General features: G+C 48.2%; 1 protein-coding gene across 6 annotated transcripts in view; it reads left to right on the top strand.

Annotated features, from left to right (window-relative positions):
* Positions 1-24,754, top strand: part of AGAP1 (ArfGAP with GTPase domain, ankyrin repeat and PH domain 1) — a 563,651-nt gene that overhangs the window by 488,102 nt on the left and 50,795 nt on the right. For all 6 annotated transcript variants that reach the window (XM_079924566.1, XM_079924567.1, XM_079924562.1 and 3 more), the window contains 3 exons: positions 464-618; positions 3,552-3,642; positions 7,250-7,472. In XM_079924566.1, coding sequence (XP_079780692.1) covers positions 464-618; positions 3,552-3,642; positions 7,250-7,472 — 469 coding nt within the window. The remainder of the gene's footprint in view (positions 1-463; positions 619-3,551; positions 3,643-7,249; positions 7,473-24,754) is intronic.

Below are 24,754 nucleotides of genomic sequence, written 5' to 3' on the forward strand. Positions count from 1 at the left end.
GGACAGACGTCCTCAGGCCTCCCTCTTTGCCGGGGTGTATCTGTGGATTGGCGCACAGGTGCTTATGAAGAAATTAAATTGTATCCTGAGATGAGCAGTGTTCACTTGATTTTCATCCCCCTGTCAATTTCAGCAGCCGGCCACGAGTTACAATATTACGTCCCTGAGTTGCTTCATCTGTGCCCAGCACAGAGACACTGACATCACACGCTGATTTTCATTTTTCCTCATCCCCTGAGCATTGATTGAAACCTAGCTAAGCCACGCTGGCTTTAGGAACCAAATCTGGAGTGTTGGGAGGTCTGCAGATTCAGATCTCCGCTGCGGGGCGGCCGGTCCTGTGTGTGCCTCGGCCCCATGCAGGCGCGATTGAACCCAAAGGCACTTTCATGACCGAGGGCTGGCGGAGGGGCCATGATCTCATGAAAGCTAAACTCTTCATCCCCACCACTCTGTGTTTCAGAACAAGAAGAAAACTTTGAGTTTATCATTGTGTCCCTCACTGGCCAGACGTGGCACTTTGAAGCCACCACCTACGAGGAGCGAGACGCGTGGGTCCAGGCCATCGAGAGTCAGATCCTCGCCAGCTTACAGTCGTGCGAGAGCAGCAAGAATAAGGTAAAACCCGGAGCAGCCTGCCGCGCCCCCCCCCAAGGCCCCACCACCAAAATCAAGAGCGCTGATCCTGGAACGGAAATGGGTGGGGGGGGGGAGAGCATCGGGTGAGACGTGCAATTGGCAAGACTCTTAAATGTTTCTGAGCAGAATGCAAAATAATTGCAAAGATAAAAAAGAATTGTGTCGATATGTGTCCTGTGTCATAGATTAGTAGCCTAGCTTAACCACGTTCGGATGGCAGAATATCCCAGTTTAAATCTTTGCTCTCTCGACTCATCCCAAATGTAAAGTATTGACCTTTTATTGGAGATCGTAGAATCTTTTGGACCCTTGTGGCTTCTTTGTTCACACTGATTTTTGCTTTAGGCTGAATACCCTCAGGAAAAGAAGTGCAGACTTAAGAGGAGGCACTGTTCCGTTCTCATAAATGTCTCAAATTCAAATCCACGTCGAGTTAGAAAACTGACCCTTAGTACAGGCTTCGATGAAAAGCGCATGCACATATATGAGCATATGCAAAGGGCTTAGGGAAGAGAAAATGTCCATTTTCTAAATTCTGTTGATAAAGCCTGGTATGGGGTTTATTCAGTTAGAGTTCATTCTTTTGCATTTATTTAGCCAGGAAAAGCAGACTTTAACCTGCATTTTCTGAATTACTGCCCAGTGATATTCCTTATACAAAGGTCATTTTTCTCATTTCCCTTTTCCCAGCAGAGATTCCTTCACAAATCATTATTTTAATGCTTGGATATTTTTAACCCCTTCTCTGGGACACTTTAAAGTCTCGGAGAGCATTTTGAGTTTTCAAACTGTGAACAACCAGAAGCCAGGAGAAAGAACATTGCCTCCCAACCTGCAATTTCGTTTGTAACCATTTAAAGACATTTCTGCCAGTGATTTATGTTCCGCTTTGTCATTAAGAAGGGAGTCTGTCTTTCAAAAAGATGGAGTGTCTTATTTTATTACCCTCTTTAACCAGGGTAAACCAGACCACAGTCATTATTATTATAATGTAATTTGCCTCTCTTTTTTAAAGATGTTTTATACCCACAGTGAGGAGAATCAGGGCCTTTCATTTCTGAGCACCTTGGCTTTATTGAGTCACGGCTGCAGATGCGGCTTCTGAAGCAAACTCGGGATGCTTCCGCATCTCCTGTCGATGGGGACTGAGGACACCTGTCACCCACAAAGCTCAGGAACTCAGTTTCAGAACAGGCGTTGGGAGGGCACGTGTGGCTGAACAGACAAACGCATCTCCAAATTTTGCATAAAATCACAGTATCTCAAGTCAGACCCTGAATGTATGCCGGGTCATCGGATTCAGGAGGGTGGGGGACGGCACGTGCCTTTTCTGTTTCACACCCTTGCCAGATGCCTCCCCGCTCTCTGTGAAAACAGACAGCGTCACCTCGGCCTGATGCGAGCACCAACCTTACAGGGCTTCCCCTTTTCTCTCGATAGACGTGTGCCATCAGGGGCCAGCGTTCCCCGTGAGAGAAGGGCTCACTGAGCACTTTGGGCGCTTGGTGAACAGGTGTGACGGTGCACAGCATGGAAATAATAGCCACAAGGAACAGCTGCAGGGGAAAATACAGCCTCCGCTGAGAACGGGCCGTAAGGTGTTCTAGCTGCCCGTGGCTAATTCAGAATTGGGAGCAATTGTAGATATACGTACTTATGCCCTAGAGATTATAGAGGTAGACAGAAGACACATCTCTGTACGTGCACACACACACTCCAGATACCAGTAGAAATTGTTAAACACACTTCGAATACTTGGGCATCTAACCAAAGGGAATAAAACCGCAATGATGCATTATGCTAATCAGACAGTGGCAATTAATAAATTACAGTTTACGATTAAGCAGTAAGCAATTGTTTCACAGCAAACAATTTGACATAAGATGGTTCCACTTGTGAATAATTTTTACATGAAAATCAAGCTTATTCTAAGTGCCCTCTGGGATTTATTTGGCATTAGCCATTATATTAAATGGATGCGTCATAAGCCTTAAAACCATGTACGTCTTTTTACCTGGTCCTCCTGTTTTGAAGAATTCATCCTTAGTCAATAATCACGAATTTGTGCAAAGAGTTAGCAGTAAGCTATTCACAGCACTGCTGATAGCAGACAGAAGTTGGAAACAGTCTAAATGTCCATCAAGGAAAACAATGTAACTAAGTCTTCATAAGTGGAATATTATGCAGCCATTTAAAATGATGCGAGAGTTGCTCTGACCCTTTTCCTAAGGAGTCTTGGTGCTGAAAGACTGAAAATCAGTAACATAGGTAATAGCTACCTTCCAAAATCAAATTTAAACATATAGAAAAACAAAACTTCTGAACATCTATCACATCAGAAATAAATAAAATGAAATAATGCCAGGGACTATGTGATGCCATTGAGAGGTGACACTATGTCGTTAGGCTAAAAAGGCAGATTCCAAAGCAACGTACCCCACACTGGCTTTTTTTTTTAAAGCACGTCTATCTGTATACATGTGCTTTTTTAAAAAAGGCCAGAAGAATAGATATCACAATGTTAATAAAACTTAACCATGATAGTTTATAATTTTTGTGTTCCTCTTTTCCCCTCTTTGTGTTTTTCTAACTTGCTTAGAGAAGACAAGTAAGTGTACGTTGAAGCATGAACACCCCCAGCCACACACACGTGTGGTCTCCTGACGAGGAATCACGAGATGTGTCTTAGGGCATGAGTCTCTCATCTGACGCATCCTAATAGGTAGTGCCGGTCCGTTCTCCACCCGCTAGGCTCCATCCTAAAGACGTCTAACGAGGAGTCCCTTGTTGACGTTGCCTTCGGGTTATGTTCGCTCGCCATCTGTTTGGTGTTTCCCAGGCTTTATTAGCAGGTATATACCTTTTTCTCGGAGTTCTCATATCTTGGCTTTGTATGTCTCCCTGTATGCCAGTCCCGACTGACCAGCCAGAGTGAGGCCATGGCCTTGCAGTCGATACGGAACATCCGAGGGAACTCCCACTGCGTGGACTGCGAGACCCAAAGTAAGTGTGAGCCAGGACGGGGTGGGGCTTGGCCCTCGGCAGAGGGAGATGGGGTGGTCCGACGCAGCGTGCATTGCAGCAAACCCACATCTGTCATCTGGCATGTAAGGTTTATAACATGATTTAATGGCTTCTAAGGAACTGAAATATTTTTGTTTGGACTTATATTTTAACACAGTGCCCTTCACACAAACGCCTCTCTGATGGCACTGCAATTCTTTTTTGTTTGTTTGATTTTTTTAAATTTTATTAAAGTGTAGTTGATTTACAATGTTGTGTTAATTTCTGCTGTACAGAAAAGTGATTCAGCTGGACCCGTGTGTATTCTTCTTCGTGTTCTTTTCCATTCTGGTTCATCACAAGTCTTGTTTATGCCTCAGGCATTCCCATGAGCCACAGTCACACCACAGATGCCGTAGGGATTAGGCCACCTGCCCGGATTCTGTGCCGCATCCAGAAACCAACCTTTGGCTTCATCAACGATCATACGTTTGTTTGCTTTTTCCATAAACATAGAGTACGGCTGGTTAAATCCTGCCCAGAGACTTCTGGGCTTTGTTTTCTTTATTTCAAAATCATATGTTCTAGATTTTGCTATCAAATGGTCTCTTTTTATTTTATCTTGAATTCGCTACACACTAAAAGCATTTGATTGAACTGACAGACTTCATAATTATGCTTTGTGCCTTGGAGCAACCCAGTTTTCCTCCATGCTTTCCGTTGTCCAGGGAATAATGCCACGTTCCCTTTGAGAAAGTCCTTTTGTAGTTCGTATCCTTGAAGTTAAGGACTGACTTCTCATTCTTCACCTTCCAGCCCTGGCACAGTGCTGGGCCCATTCAGTAAAGTTTTTCCAATCATATATTTTTGCTGTTGTTAGAGTCCAGTTGAAACAAAATAAAAGGGTGTAAGGTGGCCCTGGCATCCCGAGCCTGAAGCCCAGTGGGCGAGGCCTGGACCCAGTGGCCACGAGGCCCGGGGCCACGGAGCAAGGCCGTTAGGGGCACACAGCAACTCAGAGCACACCTTGTGCAGGAAATGGGCGGGACTGGAGCAGGTGGGGAGGGGGTCATTGTGAGTCAGGGAAGCAGCAGGACGCACAACTGAATGGCTCTGGTTTGTTCAGGGAAAGAGCAGCTGCTGCTCAGGTAGGAAGCTGGCCAGGTAGGATTTGTGTAACCTAACAGGAAGAACTCAGGATTGTCACAGATAAAAGGGGAGAGACCACTGGTTGGCAGGTCAGGTAAGGGCAGGACGGCAAGGCCATGTCTGAGGCCTCCGGGTGAAAGAAGGGGTCTCCTCTTCAGGTATCTTGAGGGACTTCTTTTTTTTTTTTTAGTTTTTTTTTTAATTTATTTATTGTTGGTTGTGTTGGGTCTTCATTGCGCACGGGCTTTCTCTGGTTGCAGCGAGCCGGGGCTACTCTTCGTTGCGGTGCGCGGGCTTCTCATTTCGTTGGCTTCTCTTGCTGCGGAGCACGAGCTCTAGGCGCGTGGGCTTCAGTAGTTGTGGCTCTTGGGCTCTAGAGCGCAGGCTCAGTAGTTGTGGCTCAGAGGCTTAGTTGCTCCACGGCATGTGGGATCTTCCCAGACCAGGGATGGAACCTGTGTCCCCTGCATCGGCAGGCGGATTCTTAACCATTACGCCACCAGGGAAGCTCTTGAGGGACTTTAAAGCATCTTCTTTTGTTTGAATTTTTAAATGTTACTTTCAACATGTGTCATGACATGAAGTTAGAAGAGAGAAGTCGTTATTTGAAGTGTGTTTTTATCAGGAAGTTTCAAAGTAACATCTTTAAAAGCACAAAATCGGAGACATATCAGAACCTCCATTAGGAGAAACGTCTGCAGTGGTTTCCACCATCATCTACAGGATTGTTTTAACGGGAAGATTCCTTGGCTCCTGAGCTTTGCCGTGTGTGGCCAATTGGAGGTCGAGAGAACATTCTGAGAGCCGGGTTGGGCGGGCGAGTGCCCAGGTGGGGAGGGCAGGTGGAAGAGGGAGGTTGGGGGAGGCTCCGGGGCCAGTTTGTTTAGAATGAGGCCACCTGAGTAGGAATCCAGGGACAAAGGGTGACAAATCTGGAGAGAAAAGAGGTCTTAAACTCCCATTCCTTAAACACATTATCTGTCAGGTCTGTGCCCAGTCCCACCATGCACTGTCTCTTTCCATTCTTGTGACTGTAATAGTTGTTGCTACAGTGTGTCCCACTTACAGGGTGACATGAAGAGTCTGAAGGGTCAGGTTATATACCCCAGGTCATCATAAGAGCCAGCTGTGTAGCAGGATTCAAATCAGGCCTTTGGCTGCCCTGCTGTGTTTTCTCAGAGGACAAGGGGAAGGTCGAGGGGCTGAGGTCAAGGACATGAGAGATGGCGCATTGGCAAAGGTGTTTTGTTTTTTATGTGTTATTATTATTATTATTAGGGGCATCTGTTTCCTCTTCCCAACCAGACGGTCTCTGAGGTCACAGACCCCTCTTCTCGTGTGCCCCCCACCATGGTCTCTATCACCACCTTCCTGCCTTTGTATCAGATATTAAGTGAATCACTGGCTGATTTCTGCTGAATGAGCATAAGGCCACTCCTGGTCATTTGCCATTTCCAGAGTGATTCCAAATAAATATGATGTCAGCTACCTGGTTTTTTGTTGGCTCTTCAAGTGCACCTACGGTAAATGTTGATTATTCTTGGATGATGTAAGCCTTATTTGCTTCTGTCGGTGGTGAAAGCCATTGACTGTCAAGGTCAGCCCCGTCTTTGCAAATCAGCTGGTGATTCTAGCATGAAGCCAGCCCTGGGTCCAAATCCACAGTCTTCTGACTGTGTCAGCCAGTTTCACACAGGGACTGATCCCACTCAGGGGTCCCGGTGCTGTGCTCTGGACTCATTCAGTGCCCCTGGTGCAGTGTCACAGCCCAAAGCCCATCACCGTTTATTCCGAGAATCAGGGTCGATCATCCTGGGTAGTAACCTAACCAAAGGACCATGTCCGCCATCTTGCCAGCAGTGAAGGATGGAGAAACGGGAGTTGCTTTGGTGGTTGCCCTTAAATAAGATCCCTGAAAAGCACACTTCTTCATCGTGGTGTGCCTTTCTTTCATCTTTGAAATTTGCAAATGTGCGCATCATGTCGCTAAAAACTTTGCTGTGCCCGTGGTTGCAGAGGTGGTCACGGGGGACCTGGTAGCTTTGGGAGTGGCCCAGCTGTCCCTCAGCACACCTTCTCTTTCCCGCTCTCAGCTACCGTCCACAGTAGGCACCAAGTCGTGCCTGATTTCGTTGCCACGTGTGTCCACCTGCTCAAGGGGAGTGCCGCTGCGGAAGTATCCAAAAGTGCGTCTTTCTATCCAAACCCGTGCTTTCCGTTGTTTCCAAGGCTTTGGTTAAAGCCAGTTGTTTGAAAGTTGCCGCCAACATGTCAGATCTGTTGAGATGCCTGAGACAGTTCCAAGTACCGGCCAGGGAGCATTTTCAAACCATGTGATTCTAGGGAGGGACTGTTGCATGGGAAGGCCGATTGGCCGTTTTGTTCCTGAGACCTAAGGACAGTTGGGATGAGTGATGACGGTCTGATTGCATATGGCGCCCTTTTCCTCTTCCCACAGATCCCAACTGGGCCAGTTTGAACTTGGGAGCCCTCATGTGCATTGAGTGCTCAGGGATCCACCGGAATCTTGGCACCCACCTTTCTCGAGTCCGATCTCTGGACCTTGATGACTGGCCCATTGAGCTTATCAAGGTGATGTCGTCCATTGGGAATGAGCTGGCCAACAGCATCTGGGAGGAGAGCACCCAGGGGCGGACGAAGCCCTCGCTGGACTCCACAAGGTAGGGACGTGGGAAGGCATGTGGTTATGGGGCATTCTGCAGGCAGTTCAACAACCAGAAGTGACCTTAATGACAGCCACCACTGGAACTGCCCCAGCAACCAGTGGGAAGCTGATTACCCCGGACAGAAACATCTGTATTAAAAATTGCTCTTCCGCAGACACGGGTAATTCAAACTCCTTAATTTTTTACTCTTGTTTTTACACTTTGGGGATTCCTCTTCCTCTCTTAGAAATGTATTAAGCTTCTAACCTTATGAATATATCACTTTAATTAATATACTTCTAATAGGCATAAGCTAGGCTGTTAACACTAATTATGAATTTTGGGTTCTTTAATTTTGTTATTCTTATGTCTTTGATAAGCATCTACTCCATTGGTTCCCCTCTCCCCCCCGACCCCCACTAAGTGAGGTTATAGGAACCAAATATATTTTATTTTCTGAAATACGTTTCTAACACATTTAATCAACCAAGTGTGGCATAACTTAATGGTGGCCCCTCATTAATGTTAATTGTTACCCAGTGTAAAAAACGCATTTATTTTGAGTCCATTCCGTTTCTCATTTTTCATTGACAGCAATTATAAGCCATTTCTTAGTACACATGCATATTTAATGTACCTAAGGGTGGTAAAATGGCGCGTTTTCTGAGAAAGCCTCTTTCACGGAGGCAGGATGGACCGTCCTGTCTCCACGGCTGTTCGGGGAGCTGGGGGGCATCCCAGCGTCTGAATTAGGGGCACGGGATGGGCTCAGCCTTCACTTCTCAGGTGTGTGCAGAGGTGAGGGGGGAGAAGAGGTCTCCCAGCATCAGCACGGATCTGTTTTGCCGGTGGTCAGACAACAAGGAAACCCAGGTGTCCGTCTGTGGTCGGGCCACATGCGAGGGGTAAGAAGTTGGTTTCTACCGCCAATAACATGGAAAACCTGTGGGCTTCATTTCATCCACACTAAAAAATGAATTTGTGGTGCCCCCTTCGGTTCACTTGAGAGAATGAAGCTGGTGTCATTAACCCTGCCCTTCCTAGTAGGTGCTCTGTGGGGAGGGGACGGGGGTGGGCAAGAAATGTGCACGAAGTACATCTGTTTAAAATCGAGCAGGTTGGCGCTATGAGCTCTTTATATAAGTTATGCTGTGTCGTGTACACGCAGGCAGCTGTCTCACAGACTGAAGAAATGATACACTTCTACAGTTTTTTAATTTTGATTTAACACTAATATAGAAATCCGCAGGGTTGTCCACTAGGAGCATTCTTAAAAGATTAATTCGTGTTTTAATGTCTATTTTTTCATATATATAGTTTCCTTGGAGGGTATTTAGATCTGAAAAAGAAAAATGATTGGAAATCGGATTGAGTTTAACGTGTGAATGCAGAAAACATTAAAGTAAGTTGGGAAAAAATTAACTTTATACATTTTACTGTTTGTGTGTAAAAGGAGCAGTTATACTATTTTTAATACATGGATTAGAAAAGTTTGGTTGTTTTTCCGTCTATCACAATTAGAAACCATTTAGAATGATTACAAACAAAGACGTAGGTTAATTTTTTAACTGGCAAATATTATATAATAATGGCATCCTCATAAGTGAAGATGGTGTATGTAAGGGTATTTTATCCTTCTAACTTGTACACTTGAATTAACCTCTTGAGTATGTAACTTCCTCTTCTGTGTAGTGTTATACACGTCGTATCTTTACATTTTAGAGACATTTGAGTCTTTCTTTCTCACCAGTGGAGTCACTGCTGTGAAATTCCTACAGTGAGGTGATGTGGTTACGTCGTATTTCCAGTGGTAACTTGGGGGTTTCTAAGTTCTGTCCATCTTTAAGAAGATAAACATGTTGGAGAATTGAATATACCTTTGTGCTTTAGTAATTCTCCCAGGGAGTTTTATTTTTAATTAAATTCAGCAAATATTCATTGAGTGCTTCCTCATAGAAAAGAAGTGATGGCTAGGTGACGACCGTAAGTGTGCAGTGATTGGTGAATGTTCTCAGGGCCAGCCAAGGGTGCCAGGACTCGGTGGCGTTCACAGACTGGAGGGATTTGCGTTGCTCCAGGAGGTCCAGGAGAAATGTCCTCTGAGCTGACTTTAAACTGTACTGTGATCTCCAGGCCTAGGGGCGTGGGGAGTGTGTGTGCTGGAGGATGGGAGGGACCTACACACAAACAGGAACGTGGAAGCCTCAGGGCCCATGGGGAGCTGGACCCTTGAGCACAGTGAGAAGTGGGGAAGGGAAGGCCATAATAGAGCAAAGGCCTGGTGAGCCGGGCTAGTGTTTTAACAGCGACTCTCGCGGTTGGGCAGAGGGTGGGTTGTTGGATCTCTTTCTGTGTTCATATATATTCCGCCTGTTGTCAGGAACACTAGAGGCAGCCAGCAGCATCCTAGGAAAGGATGGAGACAGGCAAGGAGGTCAGTTGGAAGACTGTGGTCCAGGTGGAACGTGGGCAAAGCCTCAGATACACTCAAAGACCACTCAGTGTAATTGTAAAACAGTCCAGATCCCCAGCTCCTTCACTACCTCCTGCAGTTTCCTCAAACAGAATCAAAATCCCAAAGTTTGGGCTGGAATGTCCACATGGAATTCAGTCTGCGGTGTGAGAATGGATATCTAGTTTGGTTCCTGCCTCTCCAAGACAAGGAAAGACACGCCCTCCCACCCACCCTGCCTCGCTCTCTCTGCAGGGCCTGTGATCACTAGCACAAAAAAAGCTGGACGGTTCTCTAATGTGGCCCTCAGGTAATACTAAAAAGAAATATTTTAATAAAATTTTATCTCTGTCTGAGGAAAAGCCAAGTGCAATATATCCAGTCTGATTCTTTGAAAAAGGGCCCAGCTGTTTTCCCGAGAAGCTCCATCCATTCTGTCTTGTTCAGAAGATTCATTCTGACAGTGGAATATAATTAGAAATGTGCCATGCCTCCCCCAGTGCGCGCACACACACACACACACACACATACACACACACACACTCACACACAGACTCAGACACACACACACACTCTCACACAGACACACACAGACTCAGACACACCCACACAGACACACACACAGACTCAGACACACACACAGACACACACACACAGACACACACACACAGACTCAGACACACACACACACACAGACTCAGGACCATGGAGAAGTAGAACACGACAGACCCTTCTCCAAAGAAACAACCGAAGCCATCTCGCATTGGTGTCACCCAGACGGGCTCCTCTGACCAGCCGTCTGCCCTACTGCTTGCTGGGCCTTCACCCCTGATTAGGGCAGCTTTGGACGGCACGTAATTGGTTCCAGCGATTCTCAGCTGCCCTGAGAACTGCCGTTCAAACTTGAACAGCTTTGAGATCAATCGAAGCTGACGGCGGCAAAGCAGTATTGACTTCCCATTCCTAAACCGGGGAATCATTAGTCAAGAAAAGCATCTTTTAATTACTCCCAGGAAGAAAAAAAAAAATCTTTTTGGATGGATTCTGCAACAACTGCTATTTTTTTTCCAGTGCCTTCGATATGAAATTTATTGTTTCAGGAGGGGAGAGGATGCCCTTCATCCCCCTCTGTAATGGAGGTTTAATTTGGAGAAAGGAGCAGGTAGAGAAGATCGATGCTGTAACAATTAACTACCTCTGGGGTAGAATCAGAATCCCCCTCTAATTGCTATTGATACCATTTAAGCACACACTTAAAATATTGATTGTAAATGGGGCTGCTGGAGTAGGGGAGAAGTGGTAACAGAATGAACTAGGTGTTAGGGCCTTAAGGAGGGGCAGTTTGCTGTCGGCAGGACAGTCAGCATGTGAGTTGGTGTGCTGCATCTTAGAGTACGTTGTCCTGTGGAGTTGGACGCGGGGCCTGGAGCCACCAGGCAGGGCTCTGGTTGCGGTGTCAGGACACAGCTCGGAGGTAGAGATGTTAAAACAGTCACGTGCATATTTCCGGAGTGCGTGAACGAATGGGTGAAGGAGAGAAAGAGGAAACTGGTCAGCTTGGAATACATGTGTCGGGGGGGCTTTGCATCCTCAGAACTCCCCCATGTGTTTGTGAGTGAAATTCCCAGCACACGGTGAAGCCGTCGCAAACAGACCTCTCTGCGCATCCTCTCATGCTCGGCCACGCACTGGTGTTTTCGGGGCCCGTCTGCATCACTTAAGGCAGGTCCTTCTTGATTCTCATCCCCCTTTTCACTTAGAAGCTTTTTCGATTGACCGCAGGGAAAATAATTTCCCACCAGGACCGATCGGAGCTCTCTGGAACCGCCTTCCTCCTGGCAGAAGCCGAACTCAGCTGGGCTGTGCGGCTTTCTCTCTTCGTCTTCCACCTTTGTGTCTCCGAGTCGAGGGCTTTGGCCCGGGAGGGACCAGGGACCAGTTGCTATTTGCATTTCAGGGCAGGTATCCTGTTTACAAGGTGGTTTGGGGCCTGCCGGTTTGGTCTAGGAAATCAAAGGAACCTGGAAGTGGAGAGCTGTATTCTCAATTCCATGAAAGAGCCCTCGGGAGAAGCTCTAGGCCCAACTGAAATCACCCCGTCACCTCTTTGATCCCACATGGAAGGGGACCGAGTTTGCTGATTTAGCGTACGTTCCCTTCCCTCTCTTAGCATCCTTTCTCTGGGTTTCGTTATTTGTCAGTTCACCTGCGCCCCTAAACTCCCCTCTTGTGTTTAACCTCTAAAAAGATGTCACTTCAGGAGGAAGATTGGGGGCCGGACGTCAGAAATCCGCGTGGGAGAGACGGGCTGCTCACTTCCAGGCGGAGCGAGTCTGCCCAGTGATCCAAGTTCCGTGTCCTTTTCATTTCCGAACGCCACTTTCATCTTATTTATGCACATGGAGATATTGATAAAGGGGAAATGTATCCAAACTGAAAATAATTGGATCCCCACCGCTAACTCTGAGATATTAAAAGCAGCACCACTTGGCCACGTCTCTGTCTCGTTAGGTTTGATCATAAGATCACAATATAGTAATCTCAGGCTCAAATTTCTGGCATAAAGATGCACTGATCCAAATGCGGCCTCGGGGAACATGAGGGCCCACGCGGTCCCAGGATTGTCTCATCTTATTATTTTTCAACAGTTCTTGGCCCTGCTGAGGTCAGTGTTTTGTCTCTTTTGAGTGTTCCTCTATGCTTGACACCTTTTCCTATTTTCTTTCCTTAAAAAAAAAGAAAAATGGGCAGGGGGAGAAATGGGGGGGGGGAAGGACTTTGCAGTGATGACCAGAACCCATCTGCAGTTGGGTGGCATCTGCTCCCCACATGTCACTTCCCTCATTAACAAGCAATTGAATTAATTAAATGCTACTCAGAACACGCATAACAAGCTACCGGCAGTGTCCAAATTAGCACTGATAATCAAGGATGATTTCCTTTATTATCCTGCTAAGTGGTGTGCAGACTCTGATCTCCCTGTCTGCCCTCATCTATTTACATACCCCCAGCTTCTGCCTTTGGAAGCGGAGGTTATCTTACCTAGTTAATTTGCCAGGATCACCGAGCATGGCGAATTGATGCCCTGCCGCTGCTGCCACTGCCACCACTCGGCCCCCTCCCTTCCTGCCCTCCCCCAGCCCCAGCCTTTGTATCTCAAGCTCACTGATAAATTAAAGGCCACCCCTGTGGTCTCTCAAGTGAGTAATAGAGGCAGAAATTTCATTTTGCAACTGGCTGATTTAATGATCCGAAGGGTAATTAATGGCCTGATTATCTTAATGTTAAATATGTCCGGCAGCAATTACCGTGACCTCCCGCTTGTCAAGGTCCGGGCTGTGCTCTTCTTTCAATTAAGTTCTCTGGGGCTTAATGGTATGAATAAACTCCTGATTCTATCATCCCGGACGGACACAGAGGGTTCAGGGAGCTGGGGGCTCGTTTGGAGTTTTAATCAGCCTGTCTTCGACTCTGGCGATCAGAGTTAACAGTTATAACAAGGACAGCCTCACTTTCTTCTTCCCCGTGCAGGACCCCATCTCCACCTCCCCTCCATCCACCCTTTTGTGTTGTTGTTTTATTTTATTTATTTTCTCTTATGTATTTCCATGCTCGGAGGGAGAATTCTGTTTGCAGAGGGAGCCGCTGTGCTCCATGAGGCTCGTCTCTTCCAATATAAATTATCATGTGAGCGCTGTGGTTTTTCTGTTTGACAGGCTTAATTAATTGGCAGGAGCCCCCGAAAATGACAGTGCCACTAATTGCAACTCAGAGTGCATTTCTGTCATCGTGGCGCGCCTGTCAGCGGGCATGCCCTGGCCCCAGCCGCCGGAGCGGGGCCCACCCTCCCGGCCTCGGGTCCGGGCGGGGACAGTATCCTGAGTGAGTGGGGACAGTGGCAGGCTCCGAGGAGCCCTGGGTTTGCAGGCACGCCATCCGCGTGCAGGAGCGACGTTTATTGCCAATAAAGTTCACACGTCCGCGGCTCCGCAAACCCAGCAGCGGCTCGGGGACCTCGGATTTGACTTAAGATATTTTAGGGACTTCTCAGAGTAGGCCAACATGGAATCAGACCCCGAGAGCCGTAACTCAGCCACCCTCCTTGACGGGATGGTCCTCATTAGCACGTTGCTAAATATGCTTGGGTTTACCTGAGCTCTGCACCCAGATGGGAAATATTGCACTATCAATATTAAGTCAGTTAGGGAAACGTACAAACGAGACGCGCATTAACACTGCCTCAGAAATAATACCTGTAGATTACGGTTGACGAGAGAGAGAGCAGTTCCCCTGGTACGCTGCAGGCAGGGAGCGTGGAGGGAATCTGTGCGTCGGCAGTGCTCTCCGATTAAGCTCTCAGGACAGACTAGCCCTAATTATAAGAAAGGCGGATCTAACAAGATTCTCCGTAAGGTTAAGTAAAACGCGCTCCGCGTTTTACAGCGTAACTGTTCCTTCCAGTTGCCTTTGAAGAAGATGGATGAAATAGTGCTGTTGGTTTATTACGTCCTCCTGCCACACACAAGCCCGTCTTTTATTTGATCCTGTAGGAAACCAAATGTGGGAGCCAGCTTTGCGACCGGAGAGCTGTCTTGGGTTGAAAACCCCTCTCATTTACTCTCTGAAATGTAGCCATGGAGACAATCAAGGAATTTTTTATGGTTGAGAATTTTTATTATCATTGGTAGCTGCAAATGCGAGTCACCTGCCAGCATCAGTTTCTTGTAGGTGCCCTGACCACTTCCGAGCCCGCGTCCGTAGATGAAGCAATGTAATGTGGAGGCGACCTGTTAGACTCGAATTCTAGATCGTGGAGCCCTTCTAAACGGGGGCCTAGAAATACGCTAAAACAACTGCCTCTGTTTTGATTCCTCCAAAAGTAGAGCATTTTCCAGAAGGTCATTTCTCTCAGTGGTGCTTTGATCATTTTGCACCAGAAACCTCCTCTCTTCTGAGGAGGGTCTTGCTTTCTTCTTCCTAACAATGAAGAAGAGGCAGAAGCAGACAAGCCTGGGTCCAGGGTTCACCGTGTACTGGGTGCTTTTTCTTAGGACGGAGCCATCCTGCGACACGGGATGACCCCCGTTTCCCATGTGAGAAGGTTGTGAGGTCAGGGTCCTGGAGTCACTTGTCGAGGTTCGCCCGGGACTAAGGGGCAGAGATCACTTGAACGCAGGACCTGACTCCTGACACTCTGCCCTGGTCCTTCTGCTGCTCCCATCCTCTTTCTGCTCAGCGTCATATGGCCATGTCCCACGGTCAGTTGTGGCATCTAGAGGTACCACTGTGTTCACCAGTGTACATTCCCTCTTTTCCCCTTGACCCCAGCTCATGCTCCTACCAGCCATTAGTGTGTCGGCGTTTATATATTATTAGTGTAAATTTATTATGTATAACAGCATAACTACGATGTCTGTCCACTTATAAAATCTAATAGCCTCATTCATGGCAACTTAAAGATGATAAAGCATCATTCATTTTAGTTTGCGTTCATACAGCAAACCTGGTCAAGTCACTCAGTCGTGATTCTCAAGTCTTAATTTTCTGCAGTCAGTGCTAATCCTTAGAGCTTCTCCGGAAAACAGTGCCGAGACCTAAACGTACAGATCAGCCAACGTAGTCACACGGTTCGAGCCCCAGCTTTTCACGTGACCACATCCTTCTCCTGCCTGAACCTCCCTCCATTCATGTCCCTGACCCAACACTGTCTGTTGAAAACATTTAGCCTGTATTTCCGAAAGCTTCACAATCATGTTTATTATCTGCGTGATGAAATAGGGAGCCAGGCCGGAGGATTTCTAGTCCTGGTTTCATAGCCAGCATCTTCTGTGATTTTGATTTTTAAAAACCAGGGAATGTTCTCATTTGTAAGATGAAACTAGTCATTAGCCCACCCACTTAATCATGTAGATCTAATGCTAAAAGAAAATACTATTTATGAAGTTTCCTGGGCTCTTTATCTGGAAAGCTCAATCAGCTTTGTTCCTGGGTCCCTGCATGCTGGCGGTGAGAGAGGCAGGTGGCCTGTGTGCTCTCGGGGGCTGGGGAGGGTCTGCTGACGTGGCATATGCGGTCCGGGTTTGTTTTTGCTTTGTAGAGTGGTTTATTGCAGCATCAGCAAGGCACGTTCTTGGACCCCATTCCAAGTGTATCCCTGTGGTGGGGCCCAACGATGTGTGTTAACTCTCTAGGTGATTCTTATGCATATTAAAGTTTGAGAAGCAGTGGTCTACACCAAGCAGTATCCACGAACGCCCACAACCCGCCTGGAGTCCCTCTCCGTGTCTTAGCCCAAGTCCCTGGACTTTATTCCTCATTTCTTAAGACCCAGGTATCTGTCCTCCTTCTTTACCGTACTCTATATCCAATATGCCATCTCAAAGGTGCTACAACCCACAGAGAACATCTCTGTGTCTGCCCCCATTACAAGAAGATTATATACTGTGTTCAAATGTCATTTTCCCCAGGAATACAAGGTTGGTTCAACATACAAAAATCTGTCAAAGTAATATACCACGTTAATGGAATAAAGGACAAATGCTACACACTCATTTCAAGAGATGGAGAAAATACATTTGACAGAATTCAGTACCCCTTCATGATACAAACACACAGCAAAGTAGGAATAAAAAGCAACTTCCTCGACCTAATAAAGGGTGTCTATGAAAAACCCACAGCTAACATCAAACTTAATGGTAAAGTACTGAAAGCTCCCCGCTTAAGATCAGGAACGAGACAAGGACATCCACTGTCACCACTTCTCTTCATCATTGAAGTTTGAGCCAGAAAATTAGGCAAGAGAAAGAAACCAAAGGCATTCAGATTAGAAAAGAAGAAGGTGAAATTATGTTTGCAGATGATGTGATCTTATATATAGAAAATCTAAAGGAATTCAAAATAAACTAGTAGAGCTAATAAAGGACCTCAGGAATATACAAAATTCAGTTGTACTTCTCTACGTGAGAAATGGACAATTGCATTTGCAATATTAATATACTCAAGAATAAAGTTAACCTATATACTGAAAACTACAAAGCATCTTTGAGAGAAATTAAAGAAGACCTAAATAATTGGCAAGACATCATGTTCATGGATTAGAAGACTTAATATTGCTAAGATAGCACTCCCCAAATGATGTGTAGATTCAACACGATCCCTTTCAGAATTACAGATGCTTTTTTTTTGCATAAATGGACAAGCTGATCCTACAGTTTATGTGGACATTCACAAGACCTTCAGACAGGCAAAACAATCTTGAAAAGGAATAACAAAGTTGGAACACTCGTATATCCTGATTTCAGAACTTACTACAAAACTACAGTAATCCAAGATTGTGATATTGGCATAAGAATAGACATATAGATTGATGGTATAGAATTGAAAGTCTTGAAATAAGCTCGTCCCTCTGTGGTTAATTGATTTTCAGCAATTCATTGGGGAAAGAATAGTCTTTCAACAGGTGGCGCTGAGACAACTAGATATCCACAGACAAAAGAATGAAGCTTAGACCCCATCTCCTGCCGTAGACAAAACCTAACTCCAAATGAGTCAAAGACCTAAGTGTAAAAACTGAAACTGTAAAACTTTTAGAAGAAAATAGATAAAATAGATAAATTGGACTTCATCAAAATTACAAATTTTAGTGCTTCAAAGGACAATATCAAGAAATTGAAAACAGAGAATGAGTGAAAATATTTGAAAACCATATATCGAATAAGAGTCTAATATGCAGAATGTATAAAGAATGTGTACCGTTCAGCAACAGAAGACAAGTAACTCAGTTTTAAAACGTGCAAAGCGTTGGAATAGACATTTCTCTAAAGAAGACATACAAATACCCAATAAGCACATGAGAAAAATGCCAGACATCATTACTGATTAGGGAACTGCAAGTCAGTCCACACTGAGATGCTACCGCACACTCACTAAGATGTGGCCGTAATAAAAAAGGTCAGTGGCAGGTGTTGGTGGAATGTACAGAAATATGAACCCTCATGTACTGCTGGTGGGAATGTTAGATGACACAGCCACTTTGGAAAGCAGTCTGGCAGCTCCTCCAAAAGTTAAACATAGACTTACCGTATGACCGAGCAGTTCCTCTTCTACATATACACCTAAGAGGAATGAAAACACACGTCCAGGCAAACACTCGTGCACGAGTGTTCATAGCAGCATTATTCATAATAGCCAAAGAGTGAAAACAAACCAAATGTCCATCAAATGATGGATATACGCCAACTATGCTTCAATAAAATAAAATAAAAAATTTTAATGATGAATTAAAATAAAAAATTTTAATGATGAAACAGAAGATGGTACATCCATACAGTGGAATGTTATTCAGACACAAAAAAACAATAAAACACCGTATGTGCTGCAACTTGGATGAACCTTGCAAACATTATACTAAGCGAAAGGAGCCAGACACAGAAGACCGCGTATTGTATTATTCCGTTTATGTGGAGATCCGTAGAGATGGAAGGTAGATCAGTGATTGCCAGGGGCTGGGGGATGAGGGGCAGTGGTGTCCAGGGAGTGACTGCTTAAAGGGTACAAGTTTTTTTGGGGGGAGATAGTGAAAATTGTCTGCATTTCCATGATGGCGATGGCTCTGCAATCTTGTAACTAAACTAAAAGTCCACCAAAGCATATACATTTACAGCATGAATTGTAGGAAATGTGAAAAAGTATATGAATTGTGTCAATTTTTTTTAAAAAAGAAGGAATTTCCAAGGAGCACAGATGGGGCAGGGCATTCCACAAAGAGGGAACATTCTGGGCAAAGAGGCAGAAACACACGAGGGTGGCTGAAGCCCGGATGGTGGGGGAAGGTCGGCCTGGCCAGCATGTCTGCCCCTCACCTGGCTGGGGGAGCTGCGGGAGGGGGTCGTCCAGCATAGCGCTCTGAGCAGGATTTGCACTGCTACCAAAACCCCCTGCACTTGGGGGGGCAGACCAAAGGAGGGTGAGGCCAGGGAGAAAGAGGCGCCTCATGTCCAGGTGAATTGGTGGGTTGGAATCAGTGATAATCAGTGATATGAGGGCCTTCCAGAGCCTTGAGAGGCCGGGCATGTCACAGCCATTGGCTCCTGGAATCCACAGGACAAACCGATGTCTTTCCCCCTTTAATAGACAAGGAAACTGGCCTGAGAAGCTCAGCCTGTGAATGCAGGAACCAGAATCCAACCCGGGTCCTGCCGGCTGCACAGCCCTTCCTCAAGAGGCATTTGGACCAAAGGGATCTCGGGGACATAACATTATCAGGGCTCACCCCAGCTGGGGGCCTGGGGAAGGACAGACATCCAAGGTGATACTTAGTTTTCTTTCTTGAGCCATTGGGTGGATGGCGAGGCCTTTAAATGACAGGCAGAACAAATAAAAGGTAATTTCAGCCGTGAAATCCTGGCAGTTTGATTTCGTGTTAATAAAGGTGGACACTGCACCCGTTTATGCCCCCTGGTTTTGAGGAGGTGGTCCAGCGTGGCCGAGGCCCAGCCTTGCCTGTCCAGTCCTGGCTTTGGAGCAGGGTCTCTGGGCTTTAGGGCGTACCATCCCAAGCCAGCAGGACAAAGCAAGCTTCTCCCAGCTTCAGAGTCCCGATTTCTCCAAGAAACTGCTTGAGGCCCTGGAGAGTGGGAACAGCAGTGACAGCAGCACGAAAGCTTCAAATACTTAAATGTCGTTTGTAACTGATACAAAATTTCATCAACCTGGAGTCCGGAAGATAAACATTACCTGGAGTACACATCCCTCAATCTTAGGGACTCACATGAAAAGCATCTCTAATGTGCGTGATCTTATGACCCTTGAGGATGAACACGTAACCATGGTGACTTAGCTGTGACTTTCTCCTCAAGGACCTCCACGTGCTGCCCCTTGTGTTTTCACACTGGTCCTCACGGTCTTAGTGAAATTAGGAGATGTCTGTGTTTACGATCGGAGAAGAGGACCCCAGACAGGGAAGGCGACTCCTGTAATCTCACACAGTGCCTGGGAGCAGGCTGAACGTAGCTCACACGGGTCACCTGGAGGCACCGAAGAGAAGTCGACTGCATGGCTTGTGAGCATGGAATTCTGTCTGCAAACGGCCACGGTCCTTGTGCCAGCCTTTCTTAACCATCTGGTGGTTCTCAGCCCAGGAAGCATTTGGAAATGACCATGGGGCGGGGTGGGGGGGGTATGACTGTCATTGAGTCCTAGGGGCCTGAGACCCTGAAGCCCCAGACAGTCCTACAAAAGGGAGAATTGCTTTGCCCAGAATGCCAGCAGCACCCCTGCTACGGAGCAAGGAAGAGACGACCCCAAACAGACCCCAAACAGCCTCCTGAGATCATCAGCGTCTTTTAAAGAACGCGTGCGAAGTCCTCTAAGAATCCAGTCACTTTCCCCGGAGTTTCCTCCTGGGGGTGTGGAATGGATAAATCAAGGAAGACGAATACGTTCGCATTCTAGAATGTCAGACTCTACCTTTCCAGACGCGTTACATGAAAATAAGAATAATGACCTATTCCGTAGAGTTTCCGAGGAACCATAATAGAGGCTCAATAAATACTTGAGAGCTTGTATTTTTAATTATTTGTTTCCCGAAACTAATGCTGGGGCTATGCCGCATGGCAGATAAAAGGGAAGTGAAAGTAAGTGGCCAGCCAAAGGTTCCGTGGAGTGTCCATCCAGTGGACGACTCCACACACAAAACAGGGCTGACCTCAGTACTTAGAGATTATGACATGGCCTCACAGTTAAAGGATGGACGCACAGCTCCGTACGGCTGTGTGCAACCCAGACTCACTTAACAGTCGGAAGACAGTCTGGAGAACTGTATGGCGCAGGGCATCCTAGCACTGTTTACAGAAGCGGTGTCCCTGGGACAGAGGAGGTAAAGGTAGGATTCCGATCCCATCGAGGCTGCTCTAATCCAGTGGGAACAGCAGAAAATTATCTGTGATTTTAAAATTCTCAGTCCTTCTGTTACAGTTGTGTCTGTGGACAGTTTTGGTTTCTAACGACCAGCTTTCTTCTTGACAAAGCGTGTGTGAGATTTTTTTTAATCTCCTGGGATCAACCCCGTTCTCCACAGTGGATCAAGAACCAGTGTCTGTGCCATGCGAGGGGGGGCACCTGCACGTAATTTCATCAGCAGTCCTGACAGAGGAGACCTCCACCCTATCAGGAGAGGACGCGTTTATCCCTAGACTCTGACGTCACAAAGCGGGGTGCCCTTTCCGCGTGAAGTCAGTGTCGAGGGGAGGAGAGTCTCTGTGATTGGGAGGTAGTGGTGAGGGATTAGAATGCAATCCTCGTCATGTTTAGGAACCTACTTCCACGATGGCAAAGCACCAGCAGCCAAGAAGCGGTGAGGAGAGACGCGTCCGAGGCAGGGAGCTCCCGGGATGCTCGGTGACACCTGTGAGGTCCTGCGGTCAGAAGAGTTAAAACGCCCCGAGTTGGGCCCACGTGTTCAGTGATGACCATGAATGTGTGGTGATCCACGCAGGCCGCTGCGTCTTACGTGGTCATGGGGCTTCTGAGAGGCCTTTCCAGCTAGAGATCTTACGGCCCAAAGCAAGGTGACCTTGGCCTCTCACACCCATCACACTAAAGCCATCAAGGCCAGAGACAAGCTGAGCCCCCAAGGCCCGGGGCGGCAGGAGCGCATCCTTAGCAGATGGAAAAGGCTGGTGTTCTCCATGCTCCCTGCAAAGCACAACCTCCAGGATGGACGTGGCCCCTCGGTGCTGCAGAGACCCAATGTGCCAGCTCGCCCACTGCCTGCCCACGTGTGGCAGCACCGGGGGCGGGCCGGCCGACCCCTGCAGCGCTGGCCCTCGCGTGAGTTACAGCAGCCCCTGGCATCCCAACGGCCCCGAGCGCAGCCGCTGTCCTACACGGCATCCGGATCTAAGTCTCCAGAAACCCCTTGGAAAGCTGCAGTTGTTGTCCCCATGTTATAGCTGAGGACACGGAGGTCACACAGCAGGTACTTGGTGACAGGGAGTTTGTCCCCAAAGCCCACACTCTGAGCCTCGGTGCTTTGCTGCTGGGCCGTTGTGGGGTCGGTGACCAAAGGGAACTGCATGTGACACTGGACAGCAGTGAGACACAGTACAGCTGCCATCGGGCTCAGCAGGACGCAGGATGACCAGGGGGCAGTGTGTCTGTGCCTGTCCCCCCCCCCCCCCGCCTCCCATCCATGTCACCTTGGGGCAAGGCCTCACCCTCTCCCACGCCCACCCCTGCCATGTGGCACGTTGTCATCTTTCAGCTGCTTGGGGACCATGATGCCCTCTGAACATGGTGGAGAATGGTGGCCAGAAACACGACAGCCAACATTTTTAGTTTATTGTTCAGGTTCAGCAAACACCGAGGGACCACTGGTCAGTCTCCTTAATCTCCATCTTGATACACTGAGCTCTGATTTCCCCAGACGCGTGTTGGTCATACCCACCTTCCTCCTCCAGGTGAGGAACCACTAGTCGGCTTTGTCGAGTTTGCAGCCTGCCTGTGCCTTGGACTCCATGTCTGTTTTGGGAGAGGAGAGTCCTCTGAGCACTTTGTATGAAGAAAGAGCAGGAAAGGGAGGCATTCTGTGGTGCTTACTGGAAATATTGATCTCGCTTAGACTTGTAACCCAGGCGCGGAAGGTTTTCTTCCTGACAGCAGCCTCCTTACTTGGAAAAAATCTCGTGGTGAGCAGGTGAAGTTGGGAGCGAGCCCGCTGGACAGAGGCAGGGAGATAGGCAGAGAGAAAGCCGGAGGCCGGTTCATGACCCTGGAGAGGCTCCTGGAAGGTGGTGAGCAAACTCCCAGGCCCCAAGCAGTATTGTTGCTGTCACTTAAGGAACATCCATTCCTAATCAGGTTAGTCTCCTAAAGTATCTGGAGGTCAGGAAAGGTGCTTTCGGAAGTTTATTTTAAAGATAAACCAAGATAAGCATAATGGCTTTTCTCGTCCATCTGTGGTGGAAGCTTCAGACAGCAGCTCTCAGGAGAGGACAAAGACAGTAGCTATGGAAATGGCCCAAGCTGGGTTCTGGTCCCCAGCAGCAAGTTAGCAGACCATGGCCAGGCCTCAGTCTTTTCATCTGTAAAATGGGAGCAGTGGTGCCTGCTTCCTGAGATGCTTGTGCGTTCATGAGAAGATGCGCGGGAAGCCCACAGAGGCGCTGACTCATCTTCCTGCTGCAGCAGGGGCAGAGGCCGAGATGAGGGCCGACCAGGCGCCTTCCTCCGTCCTTCCAGCCCCGCTGCTCTGCGTGCCCTGCTCCTGACTCCAGCCTCTGACCTGGTCACTTGAAAGGTGGAAGGTGTGTCCTGCTTTCCCCCGGGTGTGAGTCTAGTCCACCTCATTATCCGAGCACTCTTGGACCCTGTCTCCCCACACCCCGGGCAGGGTGGAGGCATTGGGAGGTGGGACCTGGGGAAGGTGGGCCCCTCCGGTGGCCCAGCAGCACCTCTCACCTGCCCCGCAGCACCCGACGGGGGCAGAGCGGGACCGGGAGGGGTGGCGGCTCCCAGGTCATCCTCTGAGCTCCAGGGCAGGCACAAGGGCCCAGGTGCGAATGGAGCAGGTAGAGGAGGGTTGTTCTAGGACAAGGTGAAGGCCAAGCCTCGCTCCAGAGTCATTTTCAGCCCTCTTTAACCTGCAGCCACGTTGTCAAATGAGCCACATCTGCTAAGAGATGAGTCTCGAGGTCTGATGGTCACCCAGGATTAACTCCCTGCCTTTCTCCCCAGACTCTCCCGGGAGGTAGCCTGGGGCCGTGCAGAGCCGTGGGAGGGGCACATGCAGGTGCGGAGGCTGCTGGCTGGGGGGCTGCCAGGATGCTCTCCCCAGGGCACTGGGGAACTGGAGCAGGTGGTGCTGCACCGGGTGCTAAGGGGTGTGGTCTGCAGCCACCGGACGGCACAGCTGTCCTTGCCACTGTGCTGGCATATATGGGACCTGACGTCTGGGCCTCGCCTGCCCCCCTCTATAAATGCTAATATGCAGCTTCCCAGACCTACCAGCGGCCCTCCAGACACTGACTGGTACCCTCACCTAAACCTACTAAGCCAGATAAAGCCAGCCGTGTCATCCAGCGCCTCCCTCTAAGTGGGCAAAGAACGTGATGCAGGAAACAAGGACTGTGGGCGGAGAGTCAGGCCCCAGGGAGGCGGCAAGGGACTTAGATCCTCGCCTGGCCACAGCGCAGGTGGAGGGAGGAAAGGGAACCCAGCAGGCGACTTGCCTCTGCAGCAGCTTCTCAAGCCTGATTTTCTACAGACAGAAATCAGGCGGTTCATCTCCTGGAGGTGGAGGCGCTCCGGTGAGACGGACGTGAACATCCGACCTTAGCATGGCTTCCTGAAATCTCCCTGGTTTCAACACAAGTTTGAAAAGGACTCTGTCCCTGATGTTTGCACACGTGGTTTGGAAATTGTGGTTCAGGGGGAGGCTGAATGACTTATTCAAGGGCAAGGAACACAGCCACTGGCTTTGAGCTAGGGGCCTGCGGTTCCCTGCGTGTCGCTCACCCCATTGTCGCGCCTGCTCGGTCCCCTGCACCCACCGGGTCGCGCCTTATTTCTGAAACACGCTCCCCCCTGCCGCTGGGTTTCATCTGGCTGTGAAGCAGTCATCAAAGGACGCTCCCCTAAACGATCTGTTCGCAGGCAGCCTGGAGGGCTTTGCTGATACGTTGCTAACACTCTTTCGGGCTCTCTGCAGAACAGGGATGGTGTTTGGCCAGCCCGCCGGCACTTGGGCCCCACGGGGGCCAGAGCACGTAGAAACAGGAGCAACGCTTTTCATGTGCATGTTTACGGTGAAATCCTGTTTCCCAAGGCGAGGGAGTGGGGTCCAGTT

This window comes from Stenella coeruleoalba, assembly GCF_951394435.1.
Source record: "Stenella coeruleoalba genome assembly, chromosome: 6".
NCBI classification, from domain to species: domain Eukaryota; kingdom Metazoa; phylum Chordata; class Mammalia; order Artiodactyla; family Delphinidae; genus Stenella; species Stenella coeruleoalba.